This window comes from Cherax quadricarinatus, chromosome 22 (genome assembly GCF_038502225.1).
Source record: "Cherax quadricarinatus isolate ZL_2023a chromosome 22, ASM3850222v1, whole genome shotgun sequence".
In the NCBI taxonomy this organism is placed as follows: domain Eukaryota; kingdom Metazoa; phylum Arthropoda; class Malacostraca; order Decapoda; family Parastacidae; genus Cherax; species Cherax quadricarinatus.
In genome coordinates, this window is record NC_091313.1 from 2027501 (window position 1) to 2052500 (window position 25000).

Genomic DNA, 25000 nt, shown 5'->3' on the forward strand with positions numbered 1-25000 from the left:
GAGAGAGAGAGAGAGAGAGAGAGAGAGAGAGAGAGAGAGAGAGAGAGAGAGAGAGAGAGAGAGAGAGAGAGAGAGAGAGAGAGAGAGAGAGAAAGAGGAGTGGAGGAGTGAGAGAGAGAGAGAGAGAGAGAGAGAGAGAGGAGAGAGAGGAGAGAGAGAGAGAGAGAGAGGAGAGAGAGAAGAGAGAGAGAGAGAGAGAGAGGAGAGATAGAGAGAGAGAGAGAGAGAGAGAGAGAGAGAGAGAGAGAGGGAGAGAGAGAGAGAGAGAGAGAGAGAGAGAGAGAAAGAGAGAGAGAGAGAGAGAGAGAGAGAGAGAGAGAGAGAGAGAGAGAGAGAGAGAGAGAGAGAGAGAGAGAGAGATAGAGATAGAGAGAGAGAGAGAGGTGCGCACCTACCTTCCTGTTGACCTCTCGGCCTCTCTTCGACATGTGGATAATGTCGTGTAGAGAGAACATTCTTGCTCTGTGTGTCTCCTCTCTACAGTGTCCGCACAACACCTGACCTGCGGAAGAGTAAGAATGAGAAAGGTAAAGAGAGAGAGAGAGGGAGAGAGACCATGACTGATACAAAAAAAAATGAAAATATGATTATTTTTTTTTATTTTGCTATCGAAGTTGATAGTGTATTGTGCACCCCATATCCATCCTGTTGACGGTAGCGCGAGAGCGGAGGAATACACAAAAGGCCTAGGAACTAGGCTCCAAAATAGTCAGGTGTACATCTGGATTTATATCTACAGTTCATTTATCTGTTACAAACAAATTTTGTATCTAATTTTCATTAGTAAGATATCTTGACATGTCACATAGGTTATTATACTGTCTATCAGTATATTCTTCAATAAGTGTTCAAGATTCGGCTGGTCACATAGTCTGTGTCTGCCAAACTGCCAGAAGTATTCGTAGTCAAGCTTAAGCCTGGCTGCTACTACATCATTTAATATTTGTAACCAAGCTTAAGCCTGACCACTACAACGTCACTTTATATTTGTAAGCAAGCTTAAGCCTTATTACTACAACATCACTTAATATTTGTAACCAAGCTTAAGCCTGACCACTACAACATCACTCCGCAAGTTGCTCCAGGAACGTACTTACCTACGTTCACATTACCATAGTGATCAATAGATCCTCTCAGGCTTTTAGCTGCATTCCTATAACATTCACTTTGAAGATTGAGACACTTATGAAACATGGGAATCTTCAATGAAACAACGTTTCGCCACACAGTGGCTTCATCAGCCTAGTACAAAGCAGAAAGGTGTAAGGAGAGGAGGAGTTTGAGGTAATCAGTCTCTCAGCCTGGAGTCGATGTGTTCAGTCCATCAATCTTGTAGAAAGTACAGCATAGGGCCTTAGAAGTGGGTTATATACTGAAGTGAGGTGAGGTGAAGCAGGAGGAGGCGGGGTCATAGTGGTACCATCCACTAGTCGAAGTAGATCTTCGTCCAAAGGTTGAGCAAGTGTTGACGAATTCTTTGTATCAAGATCCCATGATGTTGCAGTGTCTGACAGATGTGATAAATGGTTTAAAACCGACAAGTTGAAGATTGAGACACTTAAGCAAACTCCTCCTCTCCATACACCTTCCTGCATTGTATTGGACTGATGAAGCCACTGTGTGGCGAAACGTTTCTTCAACAAAGACTCCCATATGTTGCATAAGTCTCTCATTCGTCAACTCGTGGGTTTCAAACGATTTATCACAATAATAACTTTCATTATTTATTCCTCTCTCAATATCAGTCCTCAAGCTGGACATATTAAAATTAAATCAAGTATTTTCCTTTGGGATATTTTCTTTGGTTAAAGGATCAGCTTTATCATGAAGGAGTATGTCAAAGTAGGTGTGAGGGTGGAGTGGGTGTGAGGATAGAGTGAGTGTGAGGGTCGAGTGGGTGAGAAGGTGGAGTTGGTGTGAGGGTTGAGTGGGTGTGAAAGTGGGATGGGTGTGAGGGGTGGACTGAGTGTCAGGGTGGAGTGGGTGTGAAGATGGAGTGGGTGTGAGGGTGGAGAGGGTGTGAGGGTGGAATGGGTGTGAGGAGGAGTGGGTGTGAGGGTGGAGTGAGTGTGAGGGTAGAATGTGAGAGTGGAGTGGTTGTGAGGGTGGAGTTAATGTTTTGGTCGAGTGGGTGTGAGGATGGAGTGAATGTGAGTGTAGTGGGTGTGAGGGTGGAGTGAATGTAAGGGTGGAGTTGGTGTGAGGGTGGAGTGGGTGTGAGGGTGGAGTGAATGTGAGAGTGGAGTGAATGTGAGGGTGGATTGAATATGAGGGAGGAGTGGGCGTGAGGGTGGAGTGGGTGCGAGGGTGAAGTAGGTGTGAGGGTGGAGTGAATGAGAGTGGAGTGGGCGTGAGGGTGGAGTGAATGTGAGGGTTGAGTGGGTGTAAGGATAGAGTGGGAGTGAGGGTGGACTGGGTATGAAAGTGGAGTGGGTGTGAGAGTGGAGTGGGTGTTAAGGGTGGAGTGGGTGTGAGGGTGGAGCGGGTTTGAGAGTGGAGTGAATGCGAGGGTGGAGTGGGTGTGAGGGTGGAGTGGGTGTGAGGGTGGATTGGATGTAAGGGTGGAGTGAATGTGAGGGATTTTGAGGGTGTTAGGGTGGAGTGAATGTGAGAGTGGAGTGAATGTGAGGGCGGAGTGAATGTGAGGGTGGAGTGAATGTGAGGGTGGAGTGAATGCGAGGGTGGAGTGAATGTGAGGGTGCAGTGGGTGTGAGGGTGTAGTGAATGTGAGAGTAGAGTGAATATGAGGGTGGAGTGACTGTGAGGGTGGAGTGAATGTGAGGGTGGAGTGGGTGTGAGGGTGGAGTGAATGTGAGGGTGGAATGGGTGTGTGGGGTGGAGTGGGTGTGAGAGTGGAGTGGATTTGAGAGTGGAGTGAATGCGATGGTTGAGTGGGAGTGAGGGTGGAGTGGATGTGAGGGTGGAGTGGGTGTGAGGGCGGAGTGGGTATGAGGGTGGAGTGAGAGTGAGGGTGGAGCGGGAGTGAGGGTGGAGTGGGTGTGAGGGTGGAGTGAATGTGAGGGAGGAGTGGGTGTGAGGGTGGAGTGGCGGTGAGGGTGGAGTGGGTGTGAGGATGGAGTGGGTGTGAGGTTGGATTGAATGTGAGGGTGGAGTGAATGTGAGGGGTGTAGAGGGTGTGAGGGTGGAGTGAATGTGAGAGTGGAGTGAATGTGAGGGTGGAGTGAATGTGAGGGTGGAGTGAATGCGAGGGTGGAGCGAATGTGAAGGTGTAGTAGGTGTGAGGGTGGAGTAAATGTGAGGGTGGAGTGAATGAGAGGGTGGAGTGACTGTGAGAGTGGATTGAATGTGAGGGTGGAGTGGGTGTGAGGGTGGAGTGAATGTGAGGGTGGAGTAGGTGTGAGGGTGAAGTGAATGTGAGGGTGGAGTGAATGTGAGGGTGGAGTAAATGTGAGGACTGAGAGAATGTGAGGGTGTAGTGGGTGTGAGGGTGGAGTGAATGTGAGGGTGAGTGAATATGAGGGCGGAGTGAATGTGAGGGTCTAGTGGGTGTGAGGGTGGAGTGAATGTGAGGGTGGAGTGAATGTGAGGTTGAAGTGAATGTGAGGGTGTAGTGGGTGTGAGGGTGGAGTGAAAGTGAGGGTGGAGTGAATGTGAGGGTGAAGTGATTGTGAGAGTATAGTGGGTGTGAGGGTGGAGTGAATGTGAGGGTGTAGTGTGTGTGAGGGTGGAGTGGGTGTGAATTTGGAGTGGGTGTGAGGGTGGAGTGGGTGTGAGGGTGGAGTGGGTGTGAGGATGGAGTGAATGTGAGAGTGGAGTGGATGTGAGGTTGGAGTGAATGTGAAGGTGTAGTGGGTGTGAGGGTGGAGTGAATGTGAGGGTGTAGTGGGTGTGAGGGTGGAGTGAATGTGAGGGTGGAGTGCGTGTGAGGATGAAGTGGGTATGTAGCTGGAGTGGGTGTGAGGGTGGAGTGGGTGTGAGAGTGGAGTGGGTGTGAGGGTGGAGTGAGTGTGAGGGTGGAGTGAATGCGAGGGAGGTGTGGGCATGAGGGTGGAGCAAGTGTGAGGGTGGAGTGGGTGTGAGGATGGAGTGGGTATGAGGGTGGATTGACTGTGAGGGTGGAGTGAATGTGAGGAGTGTAGAGGGTGTGAGGGTGGAGTGAATGTGAGAGTGGAGTGAATGTGAGGGCGGAGTGAATGTGAGGGTGGAGTGAATGGGAGGGTGAAGTGAATGTGAGGGTGTAGTGGGTGTGAGGGTGGAGTGAATGTGAGAGTGGATTGAATGTGAGGGTGGAGTGACTGTGAGGGTGGATTGAATGTGAGGGTGGAGTAAATGTGAGGGTGGATTGAATGTGAGGGTGTAGTGAGTGTGAGGGTGGAGTGAATGTGAGGGTGGACTGAATGTGAGGGTGGAGTGAATGTGAGGGTGGAGTAGGTGGGAGGGTGGAGTGAATGTGAGGGTGGAGTGAATGTGAGGGTGGAGTGAATGTGAGGCCGGAGTGAATGTGAGGGTGTAGTGGGTGTGAGGGTGGAGTGAATGTGAGGGTGGAGTGAATGTGAGTGTGGAGTGAAAGTGAGGGTGGAGTAAATGTGAGGGTGGAGTGAATATGAGGGTGGAGTGGGTAAGAGGGTGGAGTGAATGTGAGGGAGGAGTGGGTGTGAGGGTGGAGTGAATGTGAGGGTGGAGTGAATGTGAGGGTCTAGTGGGTGTGACGGTGGAGTGAATATGAGGGTGAAGTGAAAGTGAGGGTGGAGTGAAAGTGAGGGTGGAGTAAATGTGAGGGTGCAGTGAATGTGAAGGTGGAGTGGGTGTAAGGGTAGACTGAATGTGAGGGAGGGGTGGGTGTGAGGGTGGAGTGAATGTGAGGGTGTAGTGGGTGTGAGGGTGGAGTGAATGTGAGGGTGGAGTGAATGTGATGGTGAAGTGAATGTGAGGGTGTAGTGGGTGTCAGGGTGGAGTGAATGTGAGGGTGTAGTGCGTGTGAGGGTGGAGTGGGTGTGAGGTTGGAGTGGGTGTGAGGGTGGAGTGGGTGTGAGGGTGGAGTGGGTGTGAGGATGGAGTGAATGTGAGAGTGGAGTGGATGTGAGGTTGGAGTGAATGTGAAGGTGTAGTGGGTGTGAGGGTGGAGTGAATGTGAGGGTGTAGTGGGTGTGAGGGTGGAGTGAATGTGAGGGTGGAGTGCGTGTGAGGATGAAGTGGGTATGTAGCTGGAGTGGGTGTGAGGGTGGAGTGGGTGTGAGAGTGGAGTGGGTGCGAGGGTGGAGTGAGTGTGAGGGTGGAGTGAATGCGAGGGAGGTGTGGGCATGAGGGTGGAGCGGGTGTGAGGGTGGAGTGGGTGTGAGAATGGAGTGGGTGTGAGGGTGGATTGACTGTGAGGGTGGAGTGAATGTGAGGAGTGTAGAGGGTGTGAGGGTGGAGTGAATGTAAGTGTGGAGTGAATGTGAGGGCGGAGTGAATGTGAGGGTAAAGTGAATGGGAGGGTGAAGTGAATGTGAGGGTGTGGTGGGTGTGAGGGTGGAGTGAATGTGAGAGTGGATTGAATGTGAGGGTGGAGTGACTGTGAGGGTGGATTGAATGTGAGGGTGGAGTGAATGTGAGGGTGGATTGAATGTGAGGGTGTAGTGAGTGTGAGGGTGGAGTGAATGTGAGGGTGGACTGAATGTGAGGGCGGAGTGAATGTGAGGGTGGAGTAGGTGGGATGGTGGAGTGAATGTGAGGGTGGAGTGAATGTGAGGGTGGAGTGAATGTGAGGCCGGAGTGAATGTGAGGGTGTAGTGGGTGTGAGGGTGGAGTGAATGTGAGGGTGGAGTGAATGTGAGTGTGGAGTGAAAGTGAGGGTGGAGTAAATGTGAGGGTGGAGTGAATATGAGGGTGGAGTGGGTAAGAGGGTGGAGTGAATGAGAGGGAGGAGTGGGTGTGAGGGTGGAGTGAATGTGAGGGTGGAGTAAATGTGAGGGTCTAGTGGGTGTGAGGGTGGAGTGAATGTGAGGGTGGAGTGAATTTGAGGGTGAAGTGAATGTGAGGGTGTAGTGGGTGTGAGGGTGGAGTGAATGTGAGGATGGAGTGAATGTGAAAGTGGAGTGAATGTGAAGGTGTAGTGGGTGTGAGGGTGGAGTGAATGTGAGGGAGGAGTGGGTGTGAGGGTGGAGTGAATGTGAGGGTGGAGTGAATGTGAGGGTGTAGTGGGTGTGAGGGAGGAGCGAATGTGAGGGTGAAGTGAATGTGAGGGTGTAGTGGGTGTGAGGGTGGAGTGAATGTGAGGGAGGAGTGGGTGTGAGGGTGGAGTGAATGTGAGGGTGGAGTGAATGTGAGGGTGTAGTGGGTGTGAGGGAGGAGCGAATGTGAGGGTGAAGTGAATGTGAGGATGGAGTGAATGTGCTGGATGTGACAGCAACCTGGTGATACCTGTCCTGGGCTACCTGCTGGGTGTGACAGCGACCTGGTGATACCAGTCCTGGGCTACCTGCTGGGTGTGACAGCGACCTGGTGATACCAGTCCTGGGCTACCTGCTGGGTGTGACAGCGACCTGGTGATACCAGTCCTGGGCTACCTGCTGGGTGTGACAGCGACCTGGTGATACCAGTCCTGGGCTACCTGCTGGGTGTGACAGCGACCTGGTGATACCAGTCCTGGGCTACCTGCTGGGTGTGACAGCGACCTGGTGATACCAGTCCTGGGCTACCTGCTGGGTGTGACAGCGACCTGGTGATACCTGTCCTGGGCTACCTGCTGGGTGTGACAGCGACCTGGTGATACCAGTCCTGGACTACCTGCTGCGTGTGACAGCGACCTGGTGATACCAGTCCTGGGCTACCTGCTGGGTGTGACAGCGACCTGGTGATACCAGTCCTGGGCTACCTGCTAGGTGTGACAGCGACCTGGTGATACCAGTCCTGGGCTACCTGCTGGGTGTGACAGCGACCTGGTGATACCAGTCCTGGGCTACCTGCTGGGTGTGACAGCGACCTGGTGATACCAGTCCTGGGCTACCTGCTAGGTGTGACAGCGACCTGGTGATACCAGTCCTGGACTACCTGCTGGGTGTGACAGCGACCTGGTGATACAAGTCCTGGACTACCTGCTGGGTGTAACAGCGACCTGGTGATACCAGTCCTGGGCTACCTGCTAGGTGTGACAGCGACCTGGTGATACCAGTCCTGGGCTACCTGCTGGGTGTGACAGCGACCTGGTGATACCCGTCCTGGGCTACCTGCTGGGTGTGACAGCGGCCTGATGATACCAGCCCTGGACTACTTGTTGGGTGTGACAGCAACCTAGTGATACCAGCCCTGGACTACCTGCTGGGTGTGACAGCGACCTGGTGATACCAGTCCTGGACTACCTGCTGGGTGTGACAGAGACCTGGTGATACCAGGCCTAGGCTACCTGCTGGGTGTGACAGCGACCTGGTGATACCAGGCCTAGGCTACCTGCTGGGTGTGAGAGCGACCTGGTGATGCCAGTCCTGGGCTACCTGCTGGGTGTAACAGCGACCTGGTGATACCAGTCCTGGGCTACCTGCTAGGTGTGACAGCGACCTGGTGATACCAGTCCTGGAATACCTGCTGGGTGTGACAGCGACCTGGTGATACCAGTCCTGGACTACGTGCTGGGTGTGAGAGCGACCTGGTGATACCAGTCCTGGACTACCTGTTGGGTGTGAGAGCGACCTGGTGATGCCAGTCCTGAACTACCTGCTGGGCGTGACAGCGACCTGGTGATGCCAGTCCTGGACTACCTGATGGGTGTGAGAGCGACCTGGTGATGCCAGTCCTGGGCTACCTGTTGGGTGTGAGAGCGACCTGGTGATGCCAGTCCTGGACTACCTGCTGGGTGTGAGAGCGACCTAGTGATGCCAGTCCTGGGCTACCTGTTGGGTGTGAGAGCGACCTGGTGATGCCAGTCCTGGACTACCTGCTGGGTGTGAGAGCGACCTGGTGATGCCAGTCCTGGACTATCTGCTGGGTGTGAGAGCGACCTAGCGATGCCAGTCCTGGGCTACCTGATGGGTGTGAGAGCGACCTGGTGATGCCAGTCCTGGGCTACCTGTTGGGTGTGAGAGCGACATGGTGATGCCAGTCCTGGACTACCTGCTGGGTGTGACAGCGACCTGGTGATACCAGTCCTGGGCTACCTGTTGGGTGTGAGAGCGACCTGGTGATGCCAGTCCTGGACTACCTGCTGGGTGTGAGAGCGACCTGGTGATGCCAGTCCTGGACTACCTGCTGGGTGTGAGAGCGACCTGGTGATGCCAGTCCTGGGCTACCTGTTGGGTGTGAGAGCGACCTGGTGATGCCAGTCCTGGGCTACCTGTTGGGTGTGAGAGCGACCTGGTGATGCCAGTCCTGGACTACCTGCTGGGTGTGACAGCGACCTGGTGATGCCAGTCCTGGACTACCTTCTAGAACGCTCGAAGACAGAGTTACAGCCGGATGATTGTTGCAGCAGGAGGAGAGAGAGGTACAGCAGGAGAAGAGAGAAGTACAGCAGGAGGAGAGAGAGTTACAGCAGGAGGAGAGAGAGATACAGCAGGAGGAGAGAGAAGTACGGCAGGAGGAGAGAGAGATACAACAGGAGAAGAGAGAAGTACAACAGGAGAAGAGAGAAGTACAGCAGGAGGAGAGAGAGGTACAACAGGAGGAGAGAGAGATACAGCAGGAAGAGAGAGAGATACAACAGGAGGAGAGAGAAGTATAGCAGGAGGAGAGAGAGGTACAGCAGGAGGAGAGAGATGTACAGCAGGAGGAGAGAGAGAGGTACAGCAGGAGGAGAGAGAGATACAGCATGGGAAAGAGAGAGAAGTACAGCAGGAGGAGAGAGAAGTACAGCAGGAGGAGAGAGAGGTACAGCAGGAGGAGAGAGAAGTACAGCAGGAGGAGAGAGAGGTACAGCAGGAGGAGAGAGAGATACAGCAGGAGGAGAGAGAGGTACAGCAGGAGGAGAGAGAGATACAGCAGGAGGAGAGAGAGGTACAGCAGGAGGAGAGAGAGTTACAGCAGGAGAGAGAGGTACAGCAGGAGGAGAGGAGGTAAAGCAGGAGGAGAGGAGGTACAGCAGGAGGAGAGAGAGGTACAGCAGGAGGAGAGAGAGTTACAGCAGGAGGAGAGAGAGATACAGCAGGAGGAGAGAGAAGTACAGCAGGAGGAGAGGTACAGCAGGAGGAGAGAGATGTACAGCATGAGGAGAGAGTGGTACAGCAGGAGGAGAGAGAGGTACAGCAGGAGGAGAGAGAAGTACAGCAGGAGGAGAGAGAGATACAGCAGGAGGAGAGAGAGGTACAGCAGGAGGAGAGAGAGGTACAGCAGGAGGAGAGAGAAGTACAGCAGGAGGAGAGAGAGGTACAGCAGGAGGAGAGAGAAGTACAGCAGGAGGAGAGAGAGGTACAGCAGGAGGAGAGAGAGGTACAGCAGGAGGAGAGAGAGATACAGCAGGAGGAGAGAGAGGTACAGCAGGAGGAGAGAGAGTTACAGCAGGAGAGAGAGGTACAGCAGGAGGAGAGGAGGTAAAGCAGGAGGAGAGGAGGTACAGCAGGAGGAGAGAGAGGTACAGCAGGAGGAGAGAGAGTTACAGCAGGAGGAGAGAGAGATACAGCAGGAGGAGAGAGAAGTACAGCAGGAGGAGAGGTACAGCAGGAGGAGAGAGATGTACAGCAGGAGGAGAGAGCGGTACAGCAGGAGGAGAGAGAGGTACAGCAGGAGGAGAGAGAAGTACAGCAGGAGGAGAGAGAGATACAGCAGGAGGAGAGAGAGATACAGCAGGAGAAGAGAGAAGTACAGCAGGAGGAGAGAAAGATACAGCAGCAGGAGAAAGAGGTACAGGAGGAGGAGAGAGAGATACAGCAGGAGGAGAGAGAGGTACAGCAGGAGGAGAGAGAGATACAGCAGGAGGAGAGAGAAGTACAGCAGGATGAGAGAGAGGTACAGCAGGAGGAGAGAGAAGTACAGCAGGAGGAGAGAGAGGTACAGCAGGAAGAGAGAGAGATACAGCAGGAGGAGAGAGAGATACAGCAGGAGGAGAGAGAGGTACAGCAAGAGGAGAGAGAGGTACAGCAGGAGGAGAGAGAGGGAGAGCAAGAGGAGAGAGAGGTACAGCAGGAGGAGAGAGAGGTACAGCAGGAGGAGAGAGAGTTACAGCAGGAGAAGAGAGAGATACAGCAGGAGGAGAGAGAAGTATAGCAGGAGGAGAGGTACAGCAGGAGAAGAGAAAAGTACAGCAGGAGGAGTGAGAGGTACAGCAGGAGGAGAGACAGGTACAGCAGGAGGAGAGAGAAGTACAGCAGGAGGAGAGAGAGGTACTGCAGGAGGAGAGAGAGGTACAGCAGGAGGAGAGAGAAGTACAGCAGGAGGAGAGAGAGGTACTGCAGGAGGAGAGAGAGGTACAGCAGGAGGAGAGAGAAGTACAGCAGGAGGAGAGAGAGGTACTGCAGGAGGAGAGAGAGGTACAGCAGGAGGAGAGAGAGATACAGCAGGAGGAGAGAGAAGTACAGCAGGAGGAGAGAAAGATACAGCAGGAGGAGAGAGAAGTACAGCAGGAGGAGAGAGAGGTACAGCAGGAGGAGAGAGAGGTACAGCAGGAGGAGAGAGAGGTACAGCAGGAGGAGAGAGAGGTACAGCAGGAGGAGAGAGAGGTGCAGCAGGAGGAGAGAGAAGTACTGCAGGAGGAGAGAGAGGTACAGCAGGAGGAGAGAGAAGTACAGCAGGAGGAGAGAGAGATACAGCAGGAGGAGAGAGAAGTGCAGCAGGAGGAGAGAGAGGTACAGCCGGAGGAGAGAGAAGTACAGCAGGAGGAGAGAGAAGTACAGCAGGAGGAGAGAGAGATACAGCAGGAGGAGAGAGAAGTACAGCAGGAGGAGAGAGAGGTGCAGCAGGAGGAGAGAGAAGTACTGCAGGAGGAGAGAGAGGTACAGCAGGAGGAGAGAGAAGTACAGCAGGAGGAGAGAGAGATACAGCAGGAGGAGAGAGAAGTACAGCAGGAGGAGAGAGAGGTACAGCAGGAGGAGAGAGAGGTACAGCAGGAGGAGAGAGAGATACAGCAGGAGGAGAGAGAAGTACAGCAGGAGGAGAGAGAGGTACAGCAGGAGGAGAGAGAGGTACAGCAGGAGGAGAGAGAGGTACAGCAGGAGGAGAGAGAGATACAGCAGGAGGAGAGAGAAGTACAGCAGGAGGAGAGAGAGGTACAGCAGGAGGAGAGAGAAGTACTGCAGGAGGAGAGAGAGGTGCAGCAGGAGGAGTGAGAGGTACAACAGGAGATAGAGGTAGAGCAGGAGGAGAGAGAGATACAGCAGGAGGAGAGAGAGGTACAACAGGAGAGAGAGTTACAGCAGGAGAAGAGAGAGATACAGCAGGAGGAGAGAGAAGTACAGCAGGAGGAGAGAGAGGTACAACAGGAGAGAGAGGTACAGCAGGAGAAGAGGAGGTAAAGCAGGAGGAGAGGAGGAAAAGCAGGAGGAGAGAGAGTTACAGCAGGAGGAAAGAGAAGTAAAGCAGGAGGAGAGAGAGTTACAGCAGGAGGAGAGAGAAGTAAAGCAGGAGGAGAGGAGGTACAGCAGGATGAGAGTTGCAGCAGGAGGAGAGAGATGTACAGCAGCAGTTACAGCAGTACTGCAGTGGATGGAACAATACCTGAGGTAGAGGAGATACACTGGTGGTGAACAACACCTGTATAATCATAAATATTATACAGTATATCATACCTATTATACAGAATATCATGCCTATTATAGAGTTTATCATACTTACTGTATAGTATATCATACTTATTATACAGTATTTTTTTACCTATTATACAATATATCTTACCTATTATACAGTATACCTTAACTATTATAAAGTATACCTTACCTATTATGCAGTATATATGTGACCTGTCATACAGTATGCAGAGACTGCCTGCACTCCACACCTCGTCAAGAATGTGTAAACACTAGAGAAATTCCATAGACTGGCATCAAGACTTGTCGTGGAGGTAAGAAAGTTGACCTACAATCGTAATCTAAAAGAACCTGGCGATCTTCAGAGGAGAAAGAAAACAGTGGAGTTATTATAACATCGTACAATATAACTAGATGAATTGATAGGACAGAGACGGGGTAAAGAATTGGGAAGGCTGGGACTTGAGCTGTTAGGAAGTATTTCTTCAGCCTGACTGTGGAATAACGGAAGGGATAGACTCAGAAGTGTCCTTGTTTGCAGATGATGCGAAGTTAATGAGAAGAATCAAATCGGATGAGGATCAGGCAGGACTACAAAGAAACCTGGACAGGCTACAAGCCTGGTCCAGCAACTGGCTCCTTGAATTTAACCCTGTCAAATGCAAAGTCATGAAGATTGGGGAAGGGCAAAGAAGACCGCAGACACAATATAGTTTAGATGGCCAAAGACTGCAAACCTCACTCAAGGAAAAAGATCTGGGGGTGAGTATAACACCGAGCATATCTCCTGAGGCGCACTACATAGTTGAGCTCCAAGTGGAGAGAGCAGCAGGAATAGGGTGGGAAAAACCAAACTACAAAAGGGGGAACTACTCAGGCTTGAGGAACTTCTTTCAAGACATTCAGTGGGAGAGGGAACTGACAGGAAAACCAGTACAAGAAATGATGGACTATGTGGCAACAAAATGCAAGGAGGCAGAGGAGAGGTTTGTTCCCAAGGGAAACAGAAATAATGGGAAGAACAGAATGAGTCCTTGGTTCACCCAAAGGTGTAGGGAGGCAAAAACTAGGTGTACTAGAGAATGGAAAAGGTACAGAAGACAGAAAACTCAGGAAAATAAAGAGATTAGCCGAAGAGCCAGAAACGAATATGCACAGATATGAAGGGAGGCTCAGCGGCAATACGAAAATGACATAGCATCGAAAGTCAAGACTGACCCGAAGCTGTTGTACAGCCACATCAGGAGGAAAACAACAGTCAAGGACCAGGTAATCAGACTGAGGAAGGGTGATGGGGAATTCACAAGAAACGACCGGGAGGTATGTCAGGAACTCAACACAAGATTTAAAGAAGTATTTACAGTGGAAACCAGTAGGACTCCAAGAAATCAGAACAGGGGGGCACACCAGCAAGTGCTGGATGAGGTACATATAACCAAGGAGGAGGTGAAGAAGCTGCTATGCGACTTGACACCTCAAAGGCGGTGGGACCAGACAACATCTCTCCGTGGGTCCTTAAAGAGGGAGCAGAGATATTGTGTGAGCCATTAACAAAGATCTTCAACACATCATTTGAAACTGGGCAACTCCGTGAGGTATGGAAAATGGCAAATGTAGTCCCAATTTTTAAAAAGGGAGACAGACATGAGGCACTAAACTACAGACCTGTATCACTAACGTGTATAGTATGCAAGGTCATGGAGAAGATCATCAGGAGGAGAGTGGTGGGGCACCTGGAAAGAAACAAGTGTATAATTGACAACCAGCACGGTTTCAGGGAAGGAAAATCCTGTGTCACAAACCTACTAGAGTTTTATGACAAGGTGACAGAAGTAAGACAAGAGAGAGAGGGGTGGATCGACTGCGTATTTTTGGACTGCAAGAAGGCTTTCGACACAGTTCCTCACAAGAGGTTACTGCAAAAGCTAGAGGACCAGGCACACATAACAGGAAAGGCACTGCAATGGATCAGAGAATATCTGACAGGGAGGCAACAACGAGTCATGGTACGCGACGAGGTGTCAGAGTGGGCGCCTGTGACAAGCGGGGTTCCACAGGGGTCAGTCCTAGGACCTGTGCTGTTCTTGGTATACGTGAACGACATAACGGAAGGGATAGACTCAGAAGTGTCCTTGTTTGCAGACGATGTGAAGTTAATGAGAAGAATCGAATCGGACGAGGATCAGGCAGGACTACAAAGAGATCTGGACAGGCTACAAGCCTGGTCCAGCAACTGGCTCCTTGAATTTAACCCTGCCAAATGCAAAGTCATGAAGATTGGGGAAGGGCAAAGAAGACCGCAGACACAATATAGTTTAGATGGCCAAAGACTGCAAACCTCACTCAAGGAAAAAGATCTGGGGGTGAGTATAACACCGAGCATATCTCCTGAGGCGCACATCAATCAGATAACTGCTGCAGCATACGGGCGCCTGGCAAACCTACGGATAGCGTTCCGATACCTCAGTAAGGATTCGTTTAAGACTCTGTACACCATCTACGTCAGGCCCATACTGGAGTATGCAACACCAGTTTGGAATCCACACCTAGTCAAGCACGTCAAGAAATTAGAGAAAGTGCAAAGGTTTGCAACAAGGTTAGTCCCAGAGCTACGGGGATTGTCCTATGAAGAAAGGTTGAGGGAAATCGGCCTGACGACACTGGAGGCCAGGAGGGTCAGGGGAGACATGATAACGACATATAAAATACTGCGCGGAATAGACGAGGTGGACAAAGACGGGATGTTCCAGGGATGGGACACAGACACAAGAGGTCACAATTGGAAGTTGAAGACTCAGATGAATCAAAGGGATGTTAGGAAGTATTTCTTCAGTCATAGAGTAGTCAGGCCATGGAATAGCCTAGAAAGTGATGTGGTGGAGGCAGGAACCATACATAGTTTTAAGGCGAGGTATGATAGAGCTCATGGGGCAGGGAGAGAGAGGACCTAGTAGCAATCAGCGAAGAGGCGGGGCCAGGAGCTGTGACTCGACCCCTGCAACCACAAATAGGTGAGTACAAATAGGTGAGTACACTCACAAACACACTTACCGCAGGTGTTGCAGAAGAACATGGCAGACTGGTTAGTTTTATCACAGTTGGCACACTGAGGACGCTCCTCACACGATGACTCGACCAGGAATACCATCAAGTTGTCCCGGGGTGGCAACCCTCCCTCCTTCACTCCAGTCACCTTCCTGTGTGGAGAGACACACAGTTACAATCATTACCTTCCTGTGTGGGGAGACACACAGTTACAATCATTACCTTCCTGTGTGGGGAGACACACAGTTACAATCATTACCTTCCTGTGTGGGGAGACACACAGTTACAATCATTACCTTCCTGTGTGGGGAGACACACAGTTACAATCATTACCTTCCTGTGTGGGGAGACACACAGTTACAATCATTACCTTCCTGTGTGGGGAGACACAGTTACAATCATTACCTTCCTGTGTGGGGAGACACAGTTACAATCATTACCTTCCTGTGTGGAGAGACACACAGTTACAATCATTACCTTCCTGTGTGGGGAGACACACAGTTACAATCATTACCTTCCTGTGTGGGGAGACACACAGTTACAATCATTACCTTCCTGTGTGGGGAGACACACAGTTACAATCATTACCTTCCTGTGTGGGGAGACACAGTTACAATCATTACCTTCCTGTGTGGGGAGACACACAGTTACAATCATTACCTTCCTGTGTGGGGAGGCACACAGTTACAATCATTACCTTCCTGTGTGGGGAGACACACAGTTACAATCATTACCTTCCTGTGTGGGGAGACACACAGTTACAATCATTACCTTCCTGTGATGGGAGACACACAGTTACATTCATTACCTTCCTGTGTGGGGAGACACACAGTTACAATCATTACCTTCCTGTGATGGGAGAGACACACAGTTACAATCATTACCTTCCTGTGTGGGGAGACACAGTTACAATCATTACCTTCCTGTGTGGGGAGACACACAGTTACATTCATTACCTTCCTGTATGGGAAGACACACAGTTACAATCATTACCTTCCTGTGTGGGGAGACACACAGTTACAATCATTACCTTCCTGTGTGGGGAGACACACAGTTACAATCATTACCTTCCTGTGTGGGGAGACACACAGTTACAATCATTACCTTCCTGTGTGGGGAGACACACAGTTACAATCATTACCTTCCTGTGTGGGGAGACACACAGTTACAATCATTACCTTCCTGTGTGGGGAGGCACACAGTTACAATCATTACCTTCCTGTGTGGGGAGACACACAGTTACAATCATTACCTTCCTGTGTGGGGAGACACACAGTTACAATCATTACCTTCCTGTGTGGGGAGACACACAGTTACAATCATTACCTTCCTGTGTGGGGAGACACACAGTTACAATCATTACCTTCCTGTGTGGGGAGACACACAGTTACAATCATTACCTTCCTGTGTGGGGAGACACACAGTTACAATCATTACCTTCCTGTGTGGGGAGACACAGTTACAATCATTACCTTCCTGTGTGGGGAGACACACAGTTACAATCATTACCTTCCTGTGTGGGGAGGCACACAGTTACAATCATTACCTTCCTGTGTGGGGAGACACACAGTTACAATCATTACCTTCCTGTGTGGGGAGACACACAGTTACAATCATTACCTTCCTGTGTGGGGAGACACACAGTTACAATCATTACCTTCCTGTGTGGGGAGACACAGTTACAATCATTACCTTCCTGTGTGGAGAGACACACAGTTACAATCATTACCTTCCTGTGTGGGGAGACACACAGTTACAATCATTACCTTCCTGTGTGGGGAGACACACAGTTACAATCATTACCTTCCTGTGTGGGGAGACACACAGTTACAATCATTACCTTCCTGTGTGGGGAGACACAGTTACAATCATTACCTTCCTGTGTGGGGAGACACACAGTTACATTCATTACCTTCCTGTATGGGAAGACACACAGTTACAATCATTACCTTCCTGTGTGGGGAGACACACAGTTACAATCATTACCTTCCTGTGTGGGGAGACACACAGTTACAATCATTACCTTCCTGTGTGGGGAGACACACAGTTACAATCATTACCTTCCTGTGTGGGGAGACACACAGTTACAATCATTACCTTCCTGTGTGGGGAGACACACAGTTACAATCATTACCTTCCTGTGTGGGGAGACACACAGTTACAATCATTACCTTCCTGTGTGGGGAGACACACAGTTACATTCATTACCTTCCTGTGTGGGGAGACACACAGTTACAATCATTACCTTCCTGTGTGGGGAGACACACAGTTACATTCATTACCTTCCTGTGTGGGGAGACACACAGTTACAATCATTACCTTCCTGTGTGGGGAGACACACAGTTACAATCATTACCTTCCTGTGTGGGGAGGCACACAGTTACAATCATTACCTTCCTGTGTGGGGAGACACACAGTTACAATCATTACCTTCCTGTGTGGGGAGGCACACAGTTACAATCATTACCTTCCTGTGTGGAGAGACACACAGTTACAATCATTACCTTCCTGTGTGGGGAGACACAGTTACAATCATTACCTTCCTGTGTGGAGAGACACACAGTTACAATCATTACCTTCCTGTGTGGGGAGACACAGTTACAATCATTACCTTCCTGTGTGGGGAGACACACAGTTACAATCATTACCTTCCTGTGTGGGGAGACACACAGTTACATTCATTACCTTCCTGTGTGGGGAGACACACAGTTACAATCATTACCTTCCTGTGTGGGGAGGCACACAGTTACAATCATTACCTTCCTGTATGGGAAGACACACAGTTACAATCATTACCTTCCTGTGTGGGGAGACACACAGTTACAATCATTACCTTCCTGTGTGGGGAGACACACAGTTACAATCATTACCTTCCTGTGTGGGGAGACACACAGTTACAATCATTACCTTCCTGTGATGGGAGAGACACAGAGACAGTCACCGCGTTATATTACGTGGCAACAGTAACCCGCCCTGGCCTGTTTGTTGACAGTAACAGCACATACACTAAGCTGATATTATTGCTATGATAAGGAATTATTAAAGTTCAATAATTCCAGGAAACTAAGTAAACATTATCACTATAAAAAATAAAATAAAAAAATATAAAATTATCGAGGCAATAAAAGTCTGAAGCCACAAGGTGACAGAAGCTTCAAGACCTACGGTGCTTCACTTGTATTATCGTAACAACACCAGAAGCTTAAGAGGTGCGTAAGTTTCTCTGTCTCCTAATATCATGTTTATTTTTTACACTATAATCTACTTTGTCCATAATTACTATTGCATTTGCGGCAGTAATTATGGTGAAGGTGAAGGTGAAGGTGAAGGTGAAGGTGAATGTGAAGGTGAAGGTGAAGGTGAAGGTGAATGTGAAGGTGAAGGTGAAGGTGAAGTCTGTGATTTTTCCTTAATTCATGGTATAACTTAACAAATCTTTAAGGACAATTGTGTTGCAGAGGCCTGAGCAAAGCTCAGACCTTTACAACACTATTGTCCTTAAAGATTTGTTGAGTTATATCATGATTAAGTAGATTAGAAGGGGAAAATAACATAGAAAACAAAGGAACTAACGTGCCCCTTAAACAAGATAGTTTACCTATAACTATTAAAGTTATATACGAACAGTGATTTCCTCACCCGGTATGGCACCACAAGTTTAACTGATTTTAGTGCCAGAAGATAAAAATATATCAAGAAGAACCAATACTTAGGTTTTAATCTCACACTATAATGAAGATAAATGGAACAGTATAAGGCAGTAGTAGTCATCCACTAGAAGTCCATAACTAATATTAATCCACTTATAACCAATAAATATTCACCGAATATCCTATGAATATCCACCTATAGAGTGCAACAGGAAGTAGAGTATATCAGAAGAGCACAACAGACAGAGAGGAAGTGAAGAAGAGTATCCTGCGGTGTCCAGATGTAAGGCTAAACCACAACAAGTGATGGAAATAACGTCAAATATATCATTCAGTTGTCTAGATAGTTTCTCTCGTCACTTGACCGAAACATTATAAGACATGAACAAAACTCAACGACCTCACCTTAATATGTATAGTAAGGTCAGTCAGTCAACCATTGTGGGTTGCACGATGTGAGGTAGGCACTACTCTGACCAGGCGCTGTTGGCACTACTCTAACCAGGCACTGCTGGCACTACTCTGGCCAGGCATTGCTGCACTACTCTAACCAGGCACTGCCGGCACTACTCTGACCAGACACTGTTGGCACTACTCTGACCAGGCACTGCTAGCACTGCTCTGACAAGGCACTGCTGGCACTACTCTAACCAGGCACTGCTGGCACTTCCCTGACAAGGCACTGCTGGCACTACTCTAACCAGGCACTGCTGGCACTACCCTGACCAGGCAAAGCTGGCACTACTCTGACCAGGCACTACTCTGACCAAGCACCGCTAGCACTACTCTGACCAGGCACTGCTGGCACTACTCTGACAAGGCACTGCTGGCACTATGACCAGACACTGCTGGCACTACTCTGACCAGGCACTGACTGCTGGCACTACTCTGACCAGACACTGCTGACACTACTCTGACCAGGCAATGCTGGCACTACTCTGACCAGGCACTGCTGGCACTACTCTGACCAGACACTGCTAGCACTACTTTGACAAGACACTCTTGGCACTACTCTGACTAGGCACTGCTGGCACTACTCTGACCAGACACTGCTAGCGCTACTTTGACCAGACACTCTTGGCACTATGACTAGGCACTGCTGGCACTACTCTGACCAGACACTGCTGGCACTACTCTGACAAGGCACAGCTAGCACTACTCTGACCAGGCACTGCTAGCACTACTCTGACCAGGCACTGCTAGCACTACTCTGACCAGGCACTGCTAGCACTACTCTTACCAGGCACTGCTAGCACTAATCTTACCAGACACTGATGGCACAATTCTGACAAGGCACTGCTAGCACTACTCTGACTAGGCACTGCTGGTACTACTCTGACCAGGCACTGCTGGCACTACTCTGACCAGGCACTGTTGGCACTATGACCAGGCACGCTAGCACTACTCTTACCAGACACTGCTGGCACTATTCTGACAAGGCACTGCTAGCACTACTCTGACTAGGCACTGCTGGCACTATGACCAGGCACTGTTGGCACTACTCTGACCAGGCACGCTAGCACTACTCTTACCAGACACTGCTGGCACTACTCTGACAAGGCACTGCTGGCACTACTCTGATCAGGTACTGCTGGCACTACTGTGACCAGGCATTGATGGCACTACTTTGACCAGGCACTGCTGGCACTGCTCTGACCAGGCACTGGTAGCACTGCTCTGACCAGGCACTTCTAGCACTGCTCTGACCATGCACTGCTAGTACTGCTCTGACCAGGCACTGCTGGCACTGCTCTGACCAGACACTGCTAGTACTGCTCTGACCAGGCACTGCTAGCACTGCTCTGACCAGGCACTGCTAGCTCTGCTCTGACCAGGCACTGCTAGCACTGCTCTGACCAGGCACTGCTAGCACTGCTCTGACCAAGCACTGCTGGCACTGCTCTGACCAGGCACTGCTGGCACTACTCTGACCAGGCACTTCTAGCACTGCTCTGACCACGCACTACTCCTCTGCGTCCTGATCGCTCGCATTTCCTAACATTATGTGACATAACCATGTTTGTAACATGACATACTGAGACAGTGAGATCACATAAGTCCTTCTCCCCCTAAAACAGTGACGTCCACTCGTCTGTCAGGATGAGTATCACGCTTAACTGCACACTGCGATATCGCGTAAATAACATAATAATAATAATAATAATAATAATAATAATAATAATAATAATAATAATAATAATAATAATAATAATAATAATAATAATAATAATAATAATAATAATAATAATGAGAATAATCTAATTTTAAATAATAATAATATTAATATAATAATGATATGACAATTAATTTAACCCTGTTTGGGTTTAGTAAGAGTTTGTTCAGTGATTATTTAAGCTTTGTTCTGACATTAGTGGTGTCCACCTGAGACTACATCACACAGGATCGGCTTAATAACCCATAAAAATTTCATGGATTACTCGTTATTTTTTTATTTATTTTTTCACTAGTATATCCCTGTGGATTCCTCCCGTCTCCTGCTCCAGGGATGCGGTGACGTGCTCTGGTTGACGTGATGTGTGTATCTGCCATGAATTATGTGAAGAAAGACGTGTCTGGCACTCTTGAGGTGGAAGGTACCTCTAAGTCACCTCCGGTAACATTTAGATCCTCAGCGGGTGATGCTTGTTGAAGTGGTGAAACTGAATGATGAAGGAAGCCAGTGGGTGACAGGACCCTTGGCACTTCTGAAGGAGGTTTGGTTAGATAAACAGGATCTTCACTCAGCACCACTCCTGCCTCGAGCAGCAACAATGAAGAGTAAATAGCAGATTGGTTGGTTAATGGGATTTGAAGCCTATCGACTACATAGGGTCATTAACATAGCACGTAATAACTTTAACCCCCTATGTCAGAGATTCTTGTCTGGTCGTGAAAAAATTACGCACAGCGTTAATGACCCAATGTAGTTGATAGACTCTGAACTTAACCAACCAACCTTTATTTAGTCTTGACTCAGAAAATCGTAATAACACGATTGCAAACAAACCACGGTACGGCTGGGGCCTGAACTCTTAGCAAGTGAGTCGTAACTTCAGGTCCGCGCGTAAACCACTGGGCCAGGAACTTGCGTGCTGGCCTGGAGTTTTACGTCTCACTTGCCGCGAGTTCAATCCCCACCTGTACCGTGGTTTATTTAGTCTTCTTTGTTGCTGCACCAGAGCAGGAGTAGTACAAACTGAAGTAGTTTGTTTAACCAATCAAACCTTCTTCAAAACTGCCAAGGAATCTATCACACTGTGTCCATATAGCAACTCAAAAGGACTATAACCAATTTTCCTGTTCATTCTCTCCGAAAATGAACAATAAAAATGGTGAACTGTGGCGTGCAAAGAGTATGTTACAATTTATTCGGCGTATGTCACACTCCCATATAGGCTGCCTCCCAACCAGCGAACTGGGTACTAGGGGTTTGATGGTCAATAGGGTACCTGTCGTTAAATCAGGCCCTTGGTTCATTGATCAATCATAGGCAAGCCTGCCAAAGTTGAAGCAACGTGGTTCACTTGTGGTAAGCATTGGCAGACTTGCCAACCTGCTGGATGAGTACGGTGTACTCTCTCTGGCTTCTGCTTTGCCATCTGTCACCGTGGTGTACACTTATTATTCTATCCGTACATATTGTACATAGTGTACATATCTGTATATAGTGGGTGAAGGCATAATATACATTATAGTCTACTGCTGAGTTTGTTTGTTCCAGTTCCCATTACGACCAGGTCGCACAGACCATTCTTTACCTGTGTTCGTAATATAACCCTTCAACCCAGGCTTTTGAATATTCGGTACAGAAAATGATAGGATGGATAATGAGAACCTTCAAAACTAGGGACGCCAAGCCCATGATGATTCTCTTCAAATCGCTTGTTCTCTCTAGGCTGGAATACTGCTGTACAATAGCTGCCCCCTTCAAGGCTGGCGACATTGCTGAGTGTACAAAGAACTTTCACGGCACACAAAAGTACGATGAGGCACCTAAATTACTGGGAATGGTTGAAATCCTTTGATGTGTATTCCCTGGAACGTAGGCGAGAGAGATGCATGATAATATACACTTGGAAAATCCTAGAGGGATTAGTACCAAACTTGCACACGAAAATCACTCCCTATGCAAGCATAAGACTCGGCAGGAGATGCAACATTCCCCCAATGAAAAGCAGGGGCGCCACGAGTACACTGAGAAACAACACATTAAGTGTCAGGGACCCAAGACTGTTCAACTGCCTCCCAGCATACATAAGGGGTATTACCAATAGACCCCTGGCTGTCTTCAAGAAGGCGTTGGACAGGCACCTAAAGTTAATACTTGACCAGCCGGGCTGTGGTTCGTACGTCAGTTTGCCTGCGGCCAGCAGCAACAGCCTGGTTGATAAGACCCTGATCTACCACGAGGCCTGGTCTCAGACCGAGCCGCGGGGGCGTTGACTTCCGAAACCCAGACATTCAAGTCCAGGTAATGGACTTGAATGTCTGGTGGAAAGGTACTAAGGCACCTTGAGACTGAGGATATAAACTGTCGGGGACAACAGATTTCTCTTTAATATGTGACAAAACTTCTCTAAAAACTATGGACGTGAAATTAGGTCCTGATCGGACAGAATTTCCTTAGGAAGTCCAGCCTGGGAGAGGAAACGTACCAGAACTCGAACACCAGAGTGAGAGCTGATCTTCCTCACGGGTGCAGCTTCAGGATAACCGGTCGAACAGTCCATTATCGTAAACAAATACTGGATGCCAAGCTTCGTTCTCAGAAGTGGGCCAACACAGCCACTGATGAGTCAAGAGAATTGCTCTCCTAAAGCAGGAATAGGCACAAGAAGAGCTGCGCTTCGAGAGTGAGTTGGTTTGACAATTAGCAGATGTGGCAATTACTAATATAAGAGGCCACCAACTCTTTCATCTTTGGTCATGTGAAATTCATTGTCAATTTGCCCGGAGTTTTCTTTCACACCTAGATGTCCACCAAGAGGGCTATAATGAAAGAGTTCAAAGCTTGTTTACGAAAAGATTTCGGCAGTACAATGTGAATTCTCTCATTTGTGGTAGAACTGGGAGTAAACTTGTCCAACGAGACACCATTACTGTAGTAGTAATAACGATTGAAATCCCTAGTCTGTTCTTCCTAGACAGCCACATCCCTAATTATCTCCAGAGAGGGATCTATGAATTGTTCCTTTATAAGATCATCACTTGTGAGTACTGTGGTAATCGGCGGCATACTTGCTAGGCATCCCGTTACAGTCACTGACAGCAGAAAGAGCAGGACGAAGTATGTCACGGAACAACATGTTTAGTCCTCAGTCGTCAGTGCCTACTGCAGGAGCAGGTGGCAAGGTCGTTGTGTGTCTCCTTGCCTGAGCACCAGTCACCAGCCTCAACGGGAACAAGGTAGGATTAGCTCTGTACTCCTCCAAGGTATAATTCTCCACGGTGGAATTATTTATTACCAAGGGTTCCCTAGGAATGCTGGATGTTCCAGTGGCGTCATTTCCGATAAACAGCTGAGTATCTTTCAAGGGAAACTCTTCTGAAATTCCTACTATTATAAATATAGCATAATATTCGGTGCCTACCTAGATTTTATGCAGAGGTACTTTAATAATATTCCCTCTATAAGCTTCTAAGAGGATATTACGCAGTATCTTGCCTGTAATAATGTTAAAAAATGCACTTGTATCATGAAAACAATAAATTTCCTTTAGTTCCTTTAGTTCCTTTAGATTAGTTGAGTTCAGATTCTCTTTTCCGGTGGAGTAAAAGTATTTCGACGCCGACTGCACTTTTCCCCTCAGGCAGTTTATTCCCTGGTAAACATCTGCGTCGCTCAGAATTATTCTGAGGGTTAAGCATGAAGTTATAGGCTTATAGTAATAGCCACTATCGTGGTGTGATCCTGAAGAATAAACAGTCTTGTGTCTTGTGGCATGCTACAAGTACTATGTTATTCTTTATAGACTGCCTCCCGACCAGCGAACCTGGCGCTAAGATTCTTACGATCAGTAGAGGCCTCAGTATATCGGCCAGTCACAGACAAGCCCACCAGAGGTGTGAAGCGATGTGGTTTCCTTTGATCACCGTGTTGTACACTTACTCTTGTACATAATGTACATATTATATATACCAGCTTGCTTATTTGATAAAGGAAATACAAGTCGTATAAGGCAATGGTATGGTGATACCGACAAGATGTGGAAAAGACACTTATGTACAGTTTAGGACATTTATTAAAGGAAACGTTTCGCCACGAGTGGCTTCTTCAGTCCTAATACAGAGAAAACTAAGAAAGCGAGTGCATATAGTGGCATGAGTCAGGTGAAGTGTCGTGTGGGTAGAGGTGGTAGTGGTAGTAGTAGCAGTAGTAGTAGTGGAACTAAGGAGGTGAGACGGATGGCTACAGAGAGACCTGTTGTCATCATGTAACAGCAGTTTCCAGAATGGGTAATATCCTGTTGATTAGCAATTTTGAGATACTGTAACTGCCGGACTTTTGCTTTATAGTGTTACTGACAGCAATTAGAGCAGCTTCTATGCATTTTCTCCGTCTTAAGTCGTCTTCTTTAATCACTACTTTAGCCTCACTGAATTTCATGAAGTGTCCAACATCATCCTATATGTAAAGTAAAAGGACACAAGTGCAACTAATGTGACATTTATTGTGGCAACGTTTCGCTCTCCAGG

The 25000-nt window shown here is 48.8% G+C and overlaps 1 protein-coding gene across 1 annotated transcript in view; it reads right to left on the reverse strand.

Moving 5' to 3' along the window:
* LOC128689595 (uncharacterized) overlaps window positions 1-25000 on the reverse strand; it is a 268208-nt gene that overhangs the window by 180606 nt on the left and 62602 nt on the right. The window contains exons 3-4 of the mRNA XM_070087727.1: window positions 14661-14806; window positions 396-502 (exon numbers count right to left, since the gene is read on the reverse strand). Of these exons, the coding sequence (XP_069943828.1) occupies window positions 396-502; window positions 14661-14806 (253 nt within the window). The remainder of the gene's footprint in view (window positions 1-395; window positions 503-14660; window positions 14807-25000) is intronic.